This window comes from Spea bombifrons, chromosome 5, assembly GCF_027358695.1.
Source record: "Spea bombifrons isolate aSpeBom1 chromosome 5, aSpeBom1.2.pri, whole genome shotgun sequence".
Classification (NCBI taxonomy): Eukaryota; Metazoa; Chordata; class Amphibia; order Anura; family Pelobatidae; genus Spea; species Spea bombifrons.
The window spans coordinates 3679016-3697483 of record NC_071091.1 but is presented as its reverse complement, the minus strand read 5'-3'; the positions used below and the strand labels follow the sequence as shown (position 1 = coordinate 3697483).

The 18468-nt window shown below is 43.4% G+C and overlaps 1 protein-coding gene across 2 annotated transcripts in view; it reads left to right on the top strand.

The window, feature by feature from the left end:
* CRHR2 (corticotropin releasing hormone receptor 2) overlaps positions 1-18468 on the top strand; it is a 149496-nt gene that overhangs the window by 61484 nt on the left and 69544 nt on the right. The window contains exons 1-2 of one of the 2 annotated variants that reach the window (XM_053467954.1): positions 6261-6378; positions 6510-6629. In XM_053467954.1, the coding sequence (XP_053323929.1) occupies positions 6261-6378; positions 6510-6629 (238 nt within the window). Of the gene's footprint in view, positions 1-6260; positions 6379-6509; positions 6630-18468 lie in introns of those variants that run through there. The other variant, XM_053467955.1, reaches the window with a different exon arrangement.

Below are 18468 nucleotides of genomic sequence, written 5' to 3'. Positions count from 1 at the left end.
TCTTAAAAACATCATAACATTGAGTTCTGAGGAGTTTTAAAGACGCTTGATGCCTCATCTGGGTAACCTTTGGAGGATTTTGCGACATGTCACAGAGGTAGCCAGAGGCATATGTTGGCCAAGGCCACCCAGGGTGTCAGCTCTTCTGCCAAAAAAAAACCTGGGGCAGATTGTCATATGGGGTGATCAGGCTCCCTCGTGCACCACGGACCATTGGAACGGTTATAAGAGAGGCATCTGGCCCGGCTGGGCCCTTTGCACTATGGAGGACTGCCGACCCTGTACAACTTGACACCCTGTTGTTCCTAGGCTCTGTACGTCCTTATTAGACAGAGTGTTGGGATATGACATCATACCCTGGAACTTCACAGGACGGACAGCGGTAGCGGAGGGAGCGGCTGTGGACGCTGCCGTGGGTCAGGTCTGGGACAGCGCTGAAGACAAGTACATCGCTGGAGGTAGATGAAGTCCTTATTAGGTCTGTAACTAAACCGCCAACTCTGTTGAACTTGACATTGAGTATGAAGACCCCCTAAGATGTGTCTTAGCCTACAGCTACATTCTCTATGCCAATTGAGAGTGGTCTACTGACATCACAAGGCCGTCCCGCCAACACTGGGGGTCCACGGGCCAACCTTTAAACGTGGAAAGCATTGGTAATGGTAGGGGGGGAGGTGGGCAGGTAGCGGGCCGTGTCTCACCTGGAGACTCTCTGTGGTGACCAGGAGAAGTGGGGTCACCCAGAGGGTCCCCAGGTATGTTTAATAGATACAGATTTCTGCGGATCCAAGCCGCTGATGACGGGATCTGTCGGGTTTCTCTTATAGAAACATGGAATCTGTCGGCGGATGAGACCATCGGGTCCATCTATCACCCAGAAGGTCTGAAACTTTTCACACTGTACCTTTAATTGGATAGAAATTAAGCCGGTACGCAATAAAACCAGAATAAAGTCGAAATCATTGTCCTTTTGTCCCCCAGTGTCTTACATTTTCCTTGGAAATAGATCAATAAATACATATTACAGGGAGAAATCGTTACATCGTCCGGCTTGTTTATTTGAGACAATGTGTCTGATCGTGGATCAAGCAAGGACTTTATGTGTCGGCTTGTTCCGAACTTTTTATTTTTTTTCATGCGTTTTGGATAATTCTAAATATTACAACTATATCAAGTTTGTGATCTTTTTAGTTTTTTTTTTCTCTTTTTTTCGTGATATTCGAGAGACCTTTAGGTGGAGTGGATTTTGATATAAAACGTGTTGTTGGGAGATATCGCTGATATGAAAATATCTGGATTGAAGGGACAGTTTAATGTTCCAGGCAGTTTCGCCAAAGAATAATGCATATTGAAGTATTCTGTGAGTACTTTAACATGCATTCTTTAAAAATTTTATAAACATTGAATACGTGCCTTAGGGAGAAGCTGCAGCTCCAAAGCATCCTCTGCGATCCAACAATTCCCTCCACTGACTGGCCGCTCACCTTATTGTAAGGTATAATAAGTGCATTTATTAAGGTGCAGCGCCTCTTAAGGTTTACAAAGCTTACAGAAGATATCTCAGTTTCTATGCTAATGTCGGCTTTCGTGTCACATGATGATAAAGTATTCCCAACAAAAATCGAAGGCAAATTTTTTATTGGCAATTTTGTTTCTAAGCAGCCTTTCGGAACAATGTGTGAGTATCGACGTACTCCGTAAGCACTATGCGTTCATTTAACCTAGAAAAAATACAATTACTTTAAGGAAAGCTGCAGCTCCAGAGCTGCAGCAGAATATATCTTCAGTAATCGGTCAGTAGGTAAGAAAAAAAAAAATGTATAAAAGAATTAGTGATTCCCCATAACTGTGTAGGTACCCGAGAAGTCGCCAGGTTTGACTCGGAGTCTCTGGGTGAAGCTCTGTTTCTCCAGGGTCTCCGGGTCGCTCTCCTCCGTCTCCGGCGTTCTCTCCCCAATTCTGTTCGATATCAACTGGGGCTCGGCCCGTGTTTGTCCACAGCTAGCCCCAACAGTCCTACAGCTAGCCACGTTCTTCAAGCAGCCCTCCACAGACCTCTTACTTCCAAAGAGCTTGAGCCCCGTCAACCCCCTTCTCATAACTTCCCAGGGATATGACTTTAACCCCGTGTCAGCCATGACACTTCACATTCCCTTCTCCCCGCCAGGGCCAGCATTAGGGGTGTGCGACAGGTTTACTTTTTTAAACTTTATTTAAACACGGAGGATGTTAAATAAAGTTAAAACAAAAAAAAACGGTGTTTTAATTTAAGTCCCGGGCAGGGGCGCCGAACGGTCGCTCGTAAAGTTTTCAGCAACCGCTCAGCGCCCCTCACTCTCCGTGACTCCGTTGCAGTGCCAACGTTTCATGTGAGCGCCGGAATATAATGTCATATTCCGGCGCTCAGCTGTGAAGCGCGCACCGCGGGAGAGCAGGAAGACGGATGCCTCGCAGGTAAGTAAGGATAATGAGAAGTAGGGAGAGGGGGTAGATAGTGAGAAGGGGCAGAGAGGGAGGCAGTGAGAAGGGGCAGAGGTGGAAGATAGTGAGAAGGGGCAGAGGGGGTAGATAGTGAGAAGGGGCAGTGGGGGGAAGGCAGTGAGAAGGGGCAGAGGTGGTAAATAGTGAGAAGGTGCAGAGGGGGGAGATTTTCTTCCTTTCTTTTTTTTGTTTGGGATGGGGGCGCCAGAGGAGTAGTTCGCACAGGGCGACAGAACACTTAAGGCCAGCTCTGCTCCCCGCGTTATAACTCTTGCGTTATAATTCACGTCTATCACGGTTTCCGGGGATAAAAATGACAGCTACATGATGGAACCGTATTAAAACGTGTAACGAGATAATGGTGTTAAAGGTGCTGTCCCACTCACACGCGCACGCCGGCTGGCGGAACGCGCTAGAAGCAGATGTCTAATAAACTCATCCTATTATGTAATTATCCAGCCGACTCCGGGTTTTCCTGCCGCCGTATCCGTCAGCGTTAAAAAAATGAGCAACTGTTTTTTCATGCAATAAATGATTTCACTATCGGCTGCGTAAACTCATTACAGACTTTAGAGCTCCCGACGGCTGTAAAAATCACAGCGGAGGAAAACCGTCTGGGTTCTGCAGCCATTCAGCGAGACGTTTTTTTGTTGTTTCATTTAATGAATGAATAAAATAAATAAAATGTCGGGGGGGGAGAAAAAAGAAAATTCAGAAAATAATGGGGGGGGGAAAGAAGATATTAGGAAAGGAGAAGCGAGGAGAATCGAAAATGAACATTTCTGGTATATTGATAAAATCATGACTTTTAGGAGTCAAATTTCCTCGATTCGGCCAACACAGATTTACGAGCCGCATCCTGGGCCACATCCATACCACCCAAATGCCCCTGTTTAGGAGTGCCAGTCCCTCATTGGCTCTCGAATCCCTGTGTTTCCCAGGAGCTCAGAAGGCGCGTTGGCTATTAGCATATCACAGTCATCGTAGCCAAATCCTACGTTTTCTAGCCCAATAAGGCTAAATTAACCCATTAATGGATAAAATATGCGGACGAGAACCTGCTTTATGTGCAGTCAACAAAACTTCCTCAAAATACACGTTATTATTCCTCCCCTTGTGTTAAGAACAAAACAAAGTTCTGAAAGTTATGATGATGACCTTTGAACTACACAAATAATAAGGGACATTTTGAACGTTCGTGGTTGCCAGGACTGTCTAGGCAGAGCCAGGACTGCTGGTAGTTATATCTTATTTCTAGGAGAAATCATTCGCTGCCTGGCAGTTACAGGGTTAAAGTTAAGATAACGCGATTATTTTTGTAGTTAGAATTGTCTATAATGAATAACGTTCCATTCGTTAAATATTTTGCCTTTTCTTTTATTTCCGTTTCTGGCGAATCACGTGACCTGCGCCGGCTCTCCGCGCAGGAGCGACAGAGACGTCGGGAAAACAGGAATGATTGGTAACCTGAAGAAGAGACCTCTGAGGTCCCAAAAGCTTTTGCGATTCTATATATTTTATTCCGTGTATATATTCTATATATTTTTCTACGCTGGCCCAATAATAGGTATCACATTTAACGACCCCCCCCCGTAACGGCTTAATCCATTTCCTTTTTGAAAATATTACATTTGTGTCTCTTTAACCCTTCTGGTTCCAGATCTGAGCCATTTCAATGCAATAAAATGAGTTTTTTGGAGATATTTTTTTTCGATTTGGCTTTGGGGGGGTTAACAGAAAATGTTGGGGTCCCCAGCATGCTGTGTCGCATCCTGTTTTTGGTGGGAATTATTATATTAAGGAACAATGTTAGCACATAAAATAAGCCGTTGATGTACCGAGCACCTGTGCGCATGTCCGGTGATAAAGAATTCCAGGGGTCAGCAGCCCCAGATGTTGTTATCTCCAGCCTTGCAGGTGCGTTTGTGCACAGAGAAGCCTCGGCGGGCTATTGGGACCCGCTCGTCCTGGCCCCGCACAGCAGGGTCGGCGGGGGTCGGCGTTACGCCTCTCGCCCCGTGTTCTTTTTTTAGATTGTAAGCTTATGGGCAGGTCTTCGGGAAACAAAGGTCGTTCTTGTTACAGTATCAGGACTCCCGGTTTATATGGTAATTCGATGCATTATTTATTGGTGACGAGAAAGCAAAAAAGAACACCGGTAAGACCAGGCGGTCCTCCAGCGCACCGGCTGCTTGTGATACAACTCCCAACACGCTCAGCCTTCGTGCCCAGTGCTGCCACGTCTATACTCTGCACCCGAGATCATCTTCATAAATACGATAGACGTTCGGGACCAACTGCAGCTCCGAGAATAGCTTAGCTCATCGCATGCCAACAAAAAACGTGTGATGTGTTACAACTGAAAGGGTTAACGCCAACAGTGACCCCTCTGCGGCGCTCTGAAGGGTGTATTACGGCTTTAAGCAGATGGATTTAATGGGTTAACGCTAGCGTTTATTGGGTCAGAGCCCGGATTAAGCAGAAATGAAAATTTGGCTGGCTCGCCAAATACTCCTTTAACCCATTTATAACCGGCAGTCATTTGCAAAACAGCGCACGGATCGCTCAGTCGGTAGCCGGAGAGTTAAAATGAAGCGTCGCAAGTCATCGCTTACGCTTTTTGACCCATTTAATGGCTAATTAACTCCGATTAAAGCCGATGTCCCAATTCTCTGCACTAAATAAAGATTTACATGGAGCCCTGTTTAAAGGGGTCTGCTTGGTTATTCCTCCCCTTTGAGTTATTTCTCCCCTATCGTTAAGTTACTGATATTTGTTGATTGGTTAATGTAGCCGTTTTACAAATTGGGGGGGGGCTGTTAATAAACGTTATACTTAATGTAGGTGACGCCGCTGTATGAGATGGAGAGAGACTCCCTCCTAATCCCACTTTAATCTTCTATAGGGACCCTTTTACTGGATAAAGGGGGAGTCGCATAATCCCCAATTATCAGAATGCTGAATGATCCCTAGGTTATCGTTCAGTACTTTCCTTATGCGGGGGATGGGCTGCTATATACAGGGGAGAGCTGGACTGGCGACAGGGCTGGGGGGCAATTTCCCCAGGTAGCTTATATTTGGGTCACTGATGGTGGTTGCTTGGGGGCCACGAAAAGCATGCACCAAAAGCGAGAGACGGAACCGACTGCATGCTAGAAACATAGAACCTGCCGGCAGATCGGCCCCATCCGGCCCCCGTCTAGTCGCCCGTTTCTCCTGCTGTAAAGAATCAAACCTTAATCAGTCGTTGGTCTCGTCTTAGATTCAGGAGCCGTATGTCTATCCCATGCATGTTTAATACCCTCACTGTATTAACGTCTACCACCTCAGCTGGGAGGCTGCTCCACTTATCCACCACCCTATCCGCAAAGTAAAACTTTTTTACATTTTCTCTCTAAAGACTCTGCATTTCTCTCGGGCTCATTCCGCTATATCCATTTAGTTTAAAAAGCGAATCAACCTCCCTTCTTTTTCCGCCCAGGCATTAAGGGGTTAACCCTATGAGTCCTGCTATTGTGTGTGATCCCCCCCCCCATCCTTCTCGGTATCGGCGGCAGTGGCAGCGGCAGCAGCTGCAGCCCTCCCTCCTGGTAAGCGTGTGTGCAGCGTGTGGAGCTGTCAGAGCGCACGCACACACAGCGAGGAGCCACATCGCAGCACAGGAGTCACCGGAGCCGGGTACCGGCAGCAGAGCCCTGCCTCATACCCCCTCCAGAACACCGGCTGCAGAGCTGGACCCCCCCCAGCCCGTCTCCGGCCCTCAGCGAGACCCAACGGCCATGGACAGCACCATCTTTGACATCATCATTGATGAATTTGATGCCAACTGCAGTCTTTTGGATGCTTTTCAGGATACTTTTCTGAACATCTCCTCTCCTTCTCTCCTGGGCTTTGATGGTAGGAGACCGAGGAGGCTTTCAGTTTCTGTAATCCGCGCCAGCGCTTAACCGGCTTGGTTTTTTTTAAAATTGTTTTTCATTTTGGGTTTGTTTTATCTTAATTGATCGCTTTTTCCCTTTTTTTTGAAGGTCCCTTCTGCAGTGCCAGCATCGATCAGATAGGAACGTGTTGGCCTCGGAGCTTGGCCGGGGAACTCGTGGAGAGACCCTGTCCCGATTCATTCAATGGGATCAGATACAACACCACAAGTAAGTGACAGTTTGGGGGGGGGGTTAATTTGTTATTTTAATTTTAACCCCCACTTAGTAAGATCTTCTCCTATCAACCTCACAAAACGATGATTTAGATTTGTATTACTATATTTTATTATTATTTTTATTACTATTTTATTATTATTATTTATTATTATTATTATATTTTGTATTATTATTATTATTATTACTATTTTATTATTATTTTTATTACTATTTTATTATTATTATTTATTATTATTATATTTTGTATTATTATTATTATTGTTATTATTTTATTTGTTTATTTATTATTTTTTATTATTATTTATAATCATCTATATTACGAAGAATTGTTACCGGCCGCGTGCATAGCCTTTGGCACATTTCACTTCTCGTTTGAAATTTGTCAGCAAGGACGAAATGAATCTTAATTAACGAATCTTAAATAAATTCCTGAAGCTGAATGAAAGCCGGGGATCAGATGCGATTTGCTAAGCAGTGATAAGTTGGAGAGGTGAAGTTGTTCTGTTTGCGGCATTGGGAAGGTGGGGCAGCGACTGGAGCGCTACTCCCAGCACGCTCAGCCAGCCCTTTTGCTATAGCAGCCAAACCTCAGCCTTCCTCCCCCTCCAGCATGGATGTCTTTTTTTATTTGAATGCAGATTTTTTCAAATCCACCATAGTAATTAACCCTTCGGATATTTTTGCTGCTGTAGCTTGATTTACTTGTGTGTGCGTATCTGTCTGTCTATCTATCTATCCATCTATCTATCTATCTATCTATCCATCCATCCATCTATCTATCTATCTATCTATCTATCTATCTATCTATCTATCTATCTATCTATCTATCTATCTATCTATCTGTCTGTCTGTCTGTCTGTCTATCCTATCTATCTATCTATCTATCTATCTATCTATCTATCTATCTATCTATCTATCTATCTATCTATCTATCCTTCCATCTATCTATCTATCTATCTATCTATCTATCTATCTATCTATCTATCTATCCATCCTTCCATCTATCTATCTATCTATCTATCTATCTATCTATCTATCTATCTATCTATCTATCTATCTATCTATCTATCTATCCATCCTTCTATCTATCTATCTATCTATCTATCTATCTATCTATCTATCTATCTATCTATCCATCCTTCCATCTATCTATCTATCTATCTATCTATTCGTCTGTCTATCTATCTATCTATCTATCTATCTATCTAATCTATCTATCCATCTGTCCTATCTATCTATCTATCTATCTATAGGTCTGTTATCTATCTATTATCTATCTATCTATCTATCTATCCATCCTTCCATCTATCTATCTATCTATCTATCTATCTATCTATCCATCCATCTATCTATATACTATATACTATATATATATAATGTGTGTATATATCATGCACGTGTTACTTTGTATCGATTGGTGGTTAATAAAAAGCCTATAAAATGGTTAAATAGAACCCTATAGGATCCCACACATCGCATTTGCGACTATTAAGTGCAATTATTTTGCCGGATCAATCCGTCGGCGGCAGGTGCCCACCGGAGTTGCGTAAGAATGCTTTCCTCTGTAATGAGGCTTTGATGATGATAATTAGCGATGTTTCTCGCGCGGGAGCCTTCGGGGACGCTCTCGTCTGGAAGGGAAGCGGCGCGCCGCACGGCTGAGAGGGCAGCGATAGTGATTTAATAAACCGCGCCAAGATTCGCCAGTTCTGTTCCATAAACCGCTTAACTACAGAGCACACGCAAGCCCCGAGAGAGCGCGGCGGATCTCCGCCAGACCTCATCGCCACCTCATCGTGCGGTCGGGAGGATCACCATACCTCGCCCGCCGTTCACATATACTTTGCCTCGGAGTGAAATTGGGATCTTGGGGAGAGCAGATCTCAAGCTCCAGAGACATTTAGGGTTCAGAATTCCAATGACTTTCCCTATAGCGAGAAGAATTTAAATACAAAAAGTACAGGGGGGGGGGTTTATTTCAAAGGAGGAGAAGTGTTAGAAGAAAACGTCATAATCTAGAGGGTTTAGATGGAATGGAAGGATGTTTTACTTTACTGAGAGGATGGTAGATACGTGGAGCAGCCTCTCAGCAGAGGTGGTAGAGGGTAAAACAGCGAGGGTATTAAACATGCATGGGAGAGACATACGGCTCCTGAATCTAAGACGAGACCAACGACTGATTAAGGTTTTATAGCAGAAACAAAATGACCTTATTATTTAGAAACATTAATGCAACTTCCTCTTTGTCTCTCCAAAATCTGAAAATACTTTTTTATGTTCAATGAATAAAGCTAGATTTTGTTCCATCTTTTTGCAACTTTTTAAAAGTTTAAAGTTTTTTTTATTCTGAGATGATCGCATTAAAAGTATCCGAAGTGCAACAACGGCAGATTCTAAAACTAGAATCAATACAACGTATAAAATGTAAAATCAATGTTGCGGTGTCTAGGAAAATATATTCATAGAAAACGTACACCATAAAAATACCATAAAAAAATAATAATAAAAATATATATATACACATTATGCACCATTATTTAAATTATTGCATGTTTCGGATCATAATTCACCTTCATTTGCATTAACCCCTCAAAATGCATTGTATTCAATGGGTTTAGGGACCGCCCATTGTCCTTAAGGGGTTAAAGTCCAAATCTGTGACAATTTTTTTTTTTTTTTTCAAGCAGCCAGATTTTGGATTTTCTAGTAAAATGTTTAAAAATGTAATGAATTTTTTGATTATTTTTGAAATTCGATTCCTCTTTACCATTACGTGAGCTGTAAATATATAAAGGAAACATTAAGATTCTAAATTTGCTAAGGGGGGGGGGTAGAAATAAAAGCTTCCGTCATCTCCTGTTGGCTCAGAGAAGGACACATTTTATAATAATATTTTAACAATTTTTCTATTTAATTTTTAGTTTTTAGAGATCTGCTCCATAATTAGGACTTTTCCAAACTGTCCTAAAAATAATAAACAGTCTACGATTCCATATCTTATATTCTAGTTTGTACTTTATTCTTAAACCTTATTTTTATTCAGTATATTCAGGGGCGTGATGTTGATATAGTATGATTATTAATAGTCTGAATATTTTTGGACTGGATTGTAACTTGTAGACTTGAAGTATGTTGCTGTTTGTGAGTAATTTGCAGTAACTCACAGGTACCACAAGGTGGCGTGCTGTGCGAATTCTGTGGTCGTCGACCAACTCTGTGTTGAGTCCCTGATGACTTCATTACTATTTAGTCATTTTTTGGGGGGCATGGACGTGAAACCTGTGTTGCTCATGAGTTTGTCCTGATTCAGACAACTTTTAGAGGCTCTGAAGATATCATTTATGATATATTTCCCTCTGTCTGCCTTGCGTCTGTCGCTACCTGGATCTCTCCAAAACCAACCTCCTCATATTCCCTCCCGTGCTAACATTCCCTCATCAGATTCCCTTCGCAGTGCAATCATCTCCCTGTCTCCTCATTCTCGCTGCCTTGGCGTCACCCATGACTCTGACCTCTTGTTAACCCTGCGTTTACCCATCTTAAAAACCCTTCCTAACTCAAGAGGCCACCAAGGCTCTTACCCTCATTATCTCCGGCCTCGATTATTGTACCTCTGTCTTAGCCGGTCTCTCTCTTACCCTCTCGACCCTCTACAACCCACCATAAATGCTGCCAGCAGACTTATCTTCCTCTCCCCTCTGTCGGTCTCTTCATCGGCTGCCTGTGCTCTTCAGGATTCATTTCAAAACCCCGACTCTCACCTACAAAGCTCTTCATAGCGCCCCCTGCCTACATCTCTTTGCTGATATTCAAATACACATCTGCCCCGGCCCCCCATTACTTTGATGATCTTCACCTTTCTGTAGTAAAGTAAATCTTCCTTACATCCCATCTCGGCCTCCGACCCTCTAGTGTTAGATTCTGGTAACTTTTCTCCTCCTTTGAAATAAACGTCCCTCCTGTCCTTTATTAACCCTTTATGTATTTAAATGTCCCCCCCTCTCTCTTCTCTCCTCCATGCCGGACATATTGAGATCCTTTAGTCTTTCCTGATCTTTTTAATCCTGAAAACCGTTGCTCATTCTCAGGCGAATCCAATTCTTAAGTAGCGGACGCCTTGGATACGATGTTACATACAGTCAGTGGCATTAGGGCTAATGGTTCGTTAGCCAATGGATTGAATTGTTTTTGGAATCCCGCACCCTGTGCATAGCGCACCAAAAGATTTATTTTATTTTATTTTTTGTATTTGGTTTTCTTTTATCTTTCTCTCATGACAATCGGTCGCCGGCTGCACCAGTTGTATGTTTGCCTTTACTCTTAGTGTCTCTTATATGGTTAAAGTTACGCTATTCAATTTTGGGTAGGAATTCTAATTTTTTCGCGGCCTGCTGCTACCGGGACGAAAAACAGCCTATTTGGTTTATACATTTCAATCGGTTCAATTGCACAGCAGCAAACTTAGCATCTATCAAATCTTCACAGCTTTGTTCCAGAATGGAAGATCCGGATTTCCAATCTGAAAATGTCTTCAAAGCATTTGAATTCTCTTAAGAATTCGAGGAAACCAACATTGGTTAATAAAGTCTCGACGGCGGTTAGAACATCAGTATTTATGTGTGTTCATAAACCCTTAAAGCAGGGCTGTCCAACCTGCGGCCCTCCAGCTGCTGCAGGACTACATCCCCCATCCTGCTCAGCCAGCCCCTTAGCTGGAAGAGCATTATGGGAGATGTAGTCCTGCTGCAGCTGGAGGGCCGCAGGTTGGACACCCCTGCCTTAAAGAGACGCTCCAGCCATCGTATAAGGTAAGCTTTAATGCTTATAACAGCTGAGTGGTCCCTTAAAGTTTCTGTGATACCCCCATTGGCACTGGAGCGACCCTTTAATTTTGGGGTAAGAAGCATCCCATTCAGAATTCCCCTTCTAAGCCAAATGTGATAGTTTTACAAAAATAATTCATACGCCATGTTTTCTGAGAAGTCCACTCAGCGACAAAAAGAACATAGTGGAGCAGACGTGTTATATTGGACATGGTGAATTTATTCCTCTTCTTTGTGTTAGAAATATTAGAATTTTCCATTTTTATAACAGTAGTTCTGGGCTATAACTGTCTTACAAGGGATGCATGATGTTAGCGTGTGATGGAGTGCAGTACAACATTTAGTGAGGGTTATAGATAAATGGAACAGCCACCCAGCAGAAGAGGTAGAGGGTAATACAGTGAGGGTATTAAACATACATGGGGTAGACATACGGTTCCTGAATCTAAGACGAGACCAACGACTGATTAAGGTTTGAGTCTTTACAGCAGGAGAAACGGGCGACTAGATGGGGGGCCGAATGGGGGCCGATCTGCCGGCAGGTTGTGTTTCTAGGTTTCCATTATATTGTTATGCAGTGAAAGCGTGAAGGTTAAGTAGGGGGAGCTTCAATGGAGCAGCGAGGTCGCTGGACGATGCGTTTAGGAATTTCTTGTGAATAAATGGACGCGGTGGGAACTGTGAAGGTGCGACCCGCGGTGCAGAACTGTAGCGGTAATTGTTGTCCATGCACCGGCTATCTGGGGGCAAAATGACCTCTGTGACACGGACCTCAGGTAGTCGGTAGCAGTCGCACTAACAATGTTCTTCAAGACTAGGCTGGAATAAACTCCCGGACCTTACATTTAATGGGAGTTATTTACTAAGGGGCCGTCCAGTGTCCCTTACAGCAAAGAATGCATACGGAGGTACTTTGTAGGTCTTTTAAAAAACATTCCTTACCTGTAAGAAAAAAGCACTTACCTGGTGAAAAGGAAGCAGCGCACAAGCGAGTTTCATGCCAGTTTTTGACTACTAGAAGCAGCCAATCACTGACGAGGAAGCACTGCGGGTTCATTCAAATCCATGGAACTCTTGCGCATGCACACCAGAACACATGCACCATTGGATGAAAGAAACGGAAAAAAAAAGCGTGCAATACGAAAATCTTTGTTCAGTGGCTCATGGGTGTGAGTATGTGTATGGGTGTGGGTATGGGTGTGAGGATGTGTGTGGGTGTGGGTGTAGGGGTGTGTGTAGGGGTGTGTGTATGGGTGTGTGTATGTGTATGGGTGTATGGGTGTGTATATGTGTATGAGTGTTTGTATATGTGTATGAGTGTGTGTATGTGTATGGGTGTATGTGTGTGTATGTGTATGGGTGTGTGTATGTGTATGGGTGCGTGTATGAGTGTGTGTATGTGTATGGGTGTGTGTATGTGTATGGGTGCGTGTATGAGTGTGTGTATGGGTGTGTGTATGTGTATGGGTGCGTGTATGGGTGTGTGTATGTGTATGGGTGTGTGTATGGGGGTGTGTATGTGTATGGGTGGGTGTGTGTATGTGTATGGGTGTGAGTATGTGTATGGGTGTGAGTATGTGTATGGGGGTGTGTATGTGTATGGGTGGGTGTGTGTATGTGTATGGGTGTGTGTATGGGTGTGTGTATATGTGTATGGGGGTGTGTATGTGTATGGGTGGGGGGGTGTATGTGTATGGGTGGGTGTGTGTATGTGTATGGGTGGGTGTATATGGGTGTGTGTATATGTGTATGGGTGTGTGTATATGTGTATGGGTGTGTGTATGGGTGTGTGTATATGTGTATGAGTGTGTGTATATGTGTATGTGTATGGGTGTGTGTATGTGTATGGGTGTGTGTATGTGTATGGGTGTGTGTATGTGTATGGGTGGGTGTGTGTGTGTATGGGTGGGTGTGTGTGTGTATGGGTGGGTGTGTGTGTGTATGGGTGTATATGTGTATGAGTGTGTGTATGTGTATGAGTGTGTGTATATGTGTATGGGTGTATGGGTGTGTGTATATGTGTATGAGTGTGTGTATGTGTGTGACCTATAGATAGCTCCCCAACATTCTGTGCTCCTGGAAGAGAGTATGATGCCTTTATTTAAATGTTCACTTGGAACGAGAAACATTCTAGTGAATCCCACGCAGGGTCATAGACGGTTATATATCGATCGTTACCAATCCGTAATGACATTTTGGGGAAAGAAGTGAGCCGCTTTACGCCCCGGAACAAAATGCTTCTTTTACTGTCGATTAATGGATTTCTTCTTAAATAAATGTCAGCCGGAGGAGTGAGAAATTCAAATCCTCTTTAATAAGAAGACATAAATAGAAAACAAACACGGAACGGAACATTCAGTGAAAAGAAATAAACCAAATGTGTGAATGAAAGAAAAGTCCATGTGTGAAGCTGCCGGGGTTTTATTTTGTTTTCCTGTGTTTTGGGCTCCGCGTGTTTCTTAACCCCTTAAGGACAATGGGCGGTCCATAAACCCATTGGAAACGATGCATTTTGAGCCCGTACATGTACGGGCTTTGTCATTAAGGGGTTAATTAGCACTAACGACAAAGGCCGGAAGGCTCCCATGCTGGGGATGATGGCGGGTATTTCAGTGGCACTCCGTGTACGAAAGCCACATATTGTTACATCCGCTATTTCTGTTTGGGATCCTCGCATTAAGGAATAAAATGAAGCCGCGGGTTATCCCAAAGCCAAATGGGCCGAATTAGGTTTCCGGTTCGAATTAAATGAACTGCAGATGCAAAATGTTCTAGAAAAGTGTTTTTAAACATTATGTCGGAATTTGTGCCATAGGAGCTGTTGGGGGAGGGGGTCCTAACACAATGATTGTTCCTATGGAATGTATAGAGTGCTGCGGAATATGAATCAATAATAATAATAATAATAAAGAGCAGAACAGGGAGCGGGGTTAGTATGATTTATAGGATGTAGAGATCATTCTCAAGCTACTTGGTAAACATGGTGCCCTCTACCTTACCAACCGGTGGGGTGACCCTTCAGATCAGCTCCACTTTTACCACTTTACGCCAGAATTCACGAAGGTTTAAGTTGATAAAGCTGGTTTCACCCAAAAACCAGTCTAATAAATAAACTCCTCAAACTGTTACCATCAAGTGAAAATCAGCAGCTCTTGCATCAGGTCTATCATGCTCTCAATTCATTGGGTTGGACCTGTGGTCCACTTGGATGTCAAGGTGGACAACCCTGCTGATTCCCGGCTCAACTAGAAGCCTTCTCAAGAACTGAGCTGAATTTTACAGGGAGTCGAGTCACAGCCGGCGAAAGCCTCCCACGCAAACCCTACGGTCCAGCAAAGTTCATAAATAAAATAATGCTAAGTACTATAATGGGGCGAAATCAATGATTCCGTCTCCCGCAATACATCACAGCTTACGCGGGACAGATTGGATTTTTTTTTTTGGGTGAGTATAGATTTTGTGATACTGTTTCATAAAAGAAAATATTTTAAGGGCCGTTGGAGTCTTGCGGAGGGATTAATTCAGCTGCTCTTTGTAGTGGAGACAGAAAACTGTTGCTCAGACCACGGAAATGTCAGGAAAGACGAGATTATCAGGGCAGCGATTATCGTGTTATACAGAGAACGTTTATTCATCTTTGTTTTGTGTACCTTACCATAGAAACATACAATCTGCCTGCAGAACGGCCCTATTTGGCCCCCATCTAGTCTTCTCCTGCTGTAAAGACTCAAACCTTAATCAGTCGTGGGTCTCGTCTTAGATTCAGGAGCCGTATGTCTATCCCATGCATGTTTAATACCCTCACTGTATTACCCTCTACCACTGCTGCTGGGAGGCAGTTCCACTTATCAACAATTTACCTGCCTCTGGTCTTCTAGTTTTAGGTTATCACTCACACATTCTCAAGCTCCCTCACACTCTAATTCACTTTGTCTCATGCTTTCTCTCACACTCTCTCTCAATGTCTTCTACGTCTCCACTGACATCTTCCGTGTCCCTGTTTCCTTTCCAGCAGCTCCGCTTCTTCTTCTCTTCCTGTTCTCCTTTCTTCATCCACTTCTACCTGTCTTCTTTCTTCGTCCGCTTCTCCGTGAACCCGGCCTCCCAGAGCACTTTCACAAAAGGGGGGAGCCTCTGGGTACACCATCTCCCCTGATTGGAGGAACGGGGGAGAGGCTATCCCTGTGACTCCGCCCTTTTGCAGAAGTACTTCGAGAGGCCAGAATAAGGATGATGGATTCGTGAAGAAAGAGAAGCCTTTCTGGCCCTCTCTTCCGCCATGAATCTGTCTGTATTGTTCCGGTGAGAAGACATTAAGAGACAGAGCGAGAGAGAGTGAATGAGGGTGTGAAAGAACGTGAATGAGAGACAGCATGAGAGAGTGAATGAGGGTGAATAACAAAGTTTCCGATGTCCCCCTTGTTTGAAGGAGCGGGATATTTCCCCATAACAGATGGGGTCAAGCTTATGCAGATGGCGGTAAAAGTGAGGGGCGTAAACAGGCTGTGCAGAGTATCTCATCCATCACTATATAGTCATAAGAGCTGCACGGCTGATTATTGAAGGTAATTTATTCATATATCTATTTATATCAGATAGAACAGGAATGAAATATATTCCGCTGTGGCCGTCACTTACAATGAGTTCCAGCATGCCCGATCTTTAAATATATCAACTTTGCACATTGCTTTTGAAAGCCGCGGACCCCCTGTCATTGTATGTGACATGACAAGTAACGGCTCCGCTGGGAATCGGAGTCTAAGTCCTGATACATTTATATCTGAGCTTTCCCCATCGCTGAAACAAAGCTGCTTTCTAGAAGAATGTGGGATCATTTATTATAGAATAATAGAGCATGTAGCGGGTATTGTTCACAGAATAACTGATCACGGAGTGTGCTGAGAACCATTAGAAAGGTTTTAATACCCTCGGTGCGGAGCTCAGAAAGATCTGTGTGATTTGGGTCTCGCTGATTCCATTTGGCAACTCAGGCTGAAGTTTGTCAGAAGTTAAAGGGGAAATTCCATTGAAAATATTATCTCCCCCGCCCAGCGCTGTATACAGTAATATAACCCCCGCCCAGCGCTGTATACAGTAATATAACCCCCCAGCACTGTATACAGTAATATAACCCCCAGCGCTGTATACAGTAATATAACCCCCAGCGCTGTATACAGTAATATAACCCCGCCCAGCGCTGTATACAGTAATATAACCCCCAGCACTGTATACAATAATATAACCCCCAGTGCTGTATACAGTAATATAACCCCCAGTGCTGTATACAGTAAAATAACCCCCAGTGCTGTATACAGTAATATAACCCCCCCAGCGCTGTATACAGTGATATAACCCCCAGCGCTGTATACAGTAAAATAACCCCCCAGCGCTGTATACAGTAATATAACCCCCAGTGCTGTATACAGTAATATAACCCCTGCCCAGCGCTGTATACAGTAATATAACCCCCAGCACTGTATACAGTAATATAACCCCCAGTGTTGTATACAGTAAAATAACCCCCCAGCGCTGTATACAGTAATATAACCCCCAGTGCTGTATACAGTAATATAACCCCTGCCCAGCACTGTATACAGTAATATAACCCCCGCCCAGCGCTGTATACAGTAATATAACCCCCGCCCAGCGCTGTATACAGTAATATAACCCCCCCACACTGTATACAGTAATATAACCCCCAGCGCTGTATACAGTAATATAACCCCCAGCGCTGTATACAGTAATATAACCCCAGCGCTGTATACAGTAATATAACCCCCAGCACTGTATACAGTAATATAACCCCCAGCGCTGTATACAGTAATATAACCCCCCAGCACTGTATACAGTAATATAACCCCAGCGCTGTATACAGTAATATAACCCCAGCACTGTATACAGTAATATAACCCCCAGCGCTGTATACAGTAATATAACCCCCCCAGCACTGTATACAGTAATATAACACCAGCGCTGTATACAGTAATATAACCCCCTGCGCTGTATACAGTAATATAACCCCCAGCGCTGTATACAGTAATATAACCCCCCAGCACTGTATACAGTAATATAACCCCCAGCGCTGTATACAGTAATGTAGGTCGGCATTAACTAAAACCTGGTTTTATCTTGTTTTGTCCCAATAAACTCCCTTTCTCTGCAGACTTGGAGGGCACTTTTGTTGTTGTGATATTTTTGTATAATTTGTACACATTTAAATTTTTTCAAATTTTCTGAATGCGTTTATTTGTAAGAATGTCGCAAAATGAGGGGGGAGCCCCAACAAAACAAACAAAAATGAAAGCACTGAAATTTCATTTGAAATTCATTGTTCTCTCCTCATTCTCTCTCCTTAACTTTTCAAGCAGTTCTTCCCTGTCTCCGCTTCTCTCTCCTCCTTTATTCTTCCGATCACAGATTAAGAACGGGGGAAGACGTTTTCCCCCGTGGTGTAAGCGTGTGTTTTTGGCTCTGTCCTATTGCGGAAGCACTCCGAAGAGCAGGCCAACAAAAGCGAGAGAGAAAAAAAAAACGTCCAATTTTATTTTTTGGGGGGGAAAAAATCCCTCTGAATTTAATCCAACCCGAAAAGGCAGGAAATAAAATTTTCTTCCTGAAACCAAATTGACCAAAAACGAAATAAAAGTAAAAGTAAAAGTAAGTAATTTGATTCATGTCTAGTTAATAGGACGATGATTGACACAATGTGGGATGCGGGGGTCTCCTCTGGAGCTCCATCATGACAAGAATAACGCGTAGCTGGATTTAATCGGGGTAATTACTGTACCGAGGAAAGATCAAGGAGCTGAGGGAGATACTTTAGCGTTGTCCTCCGTGACGGCTCTCTTCAGGCAAGCATGTAGAAGCATGTATATTATTATAACAAAATCTTCCATACTACTGTTTTTTTACGGAATTAAGATGTTTTGATAATGTATAAAATTAAATTGAAAGTCACAGTTAATAAATATGTTAAGTTCTGTGGGTTCCTCCATGTGTTTTGGGTG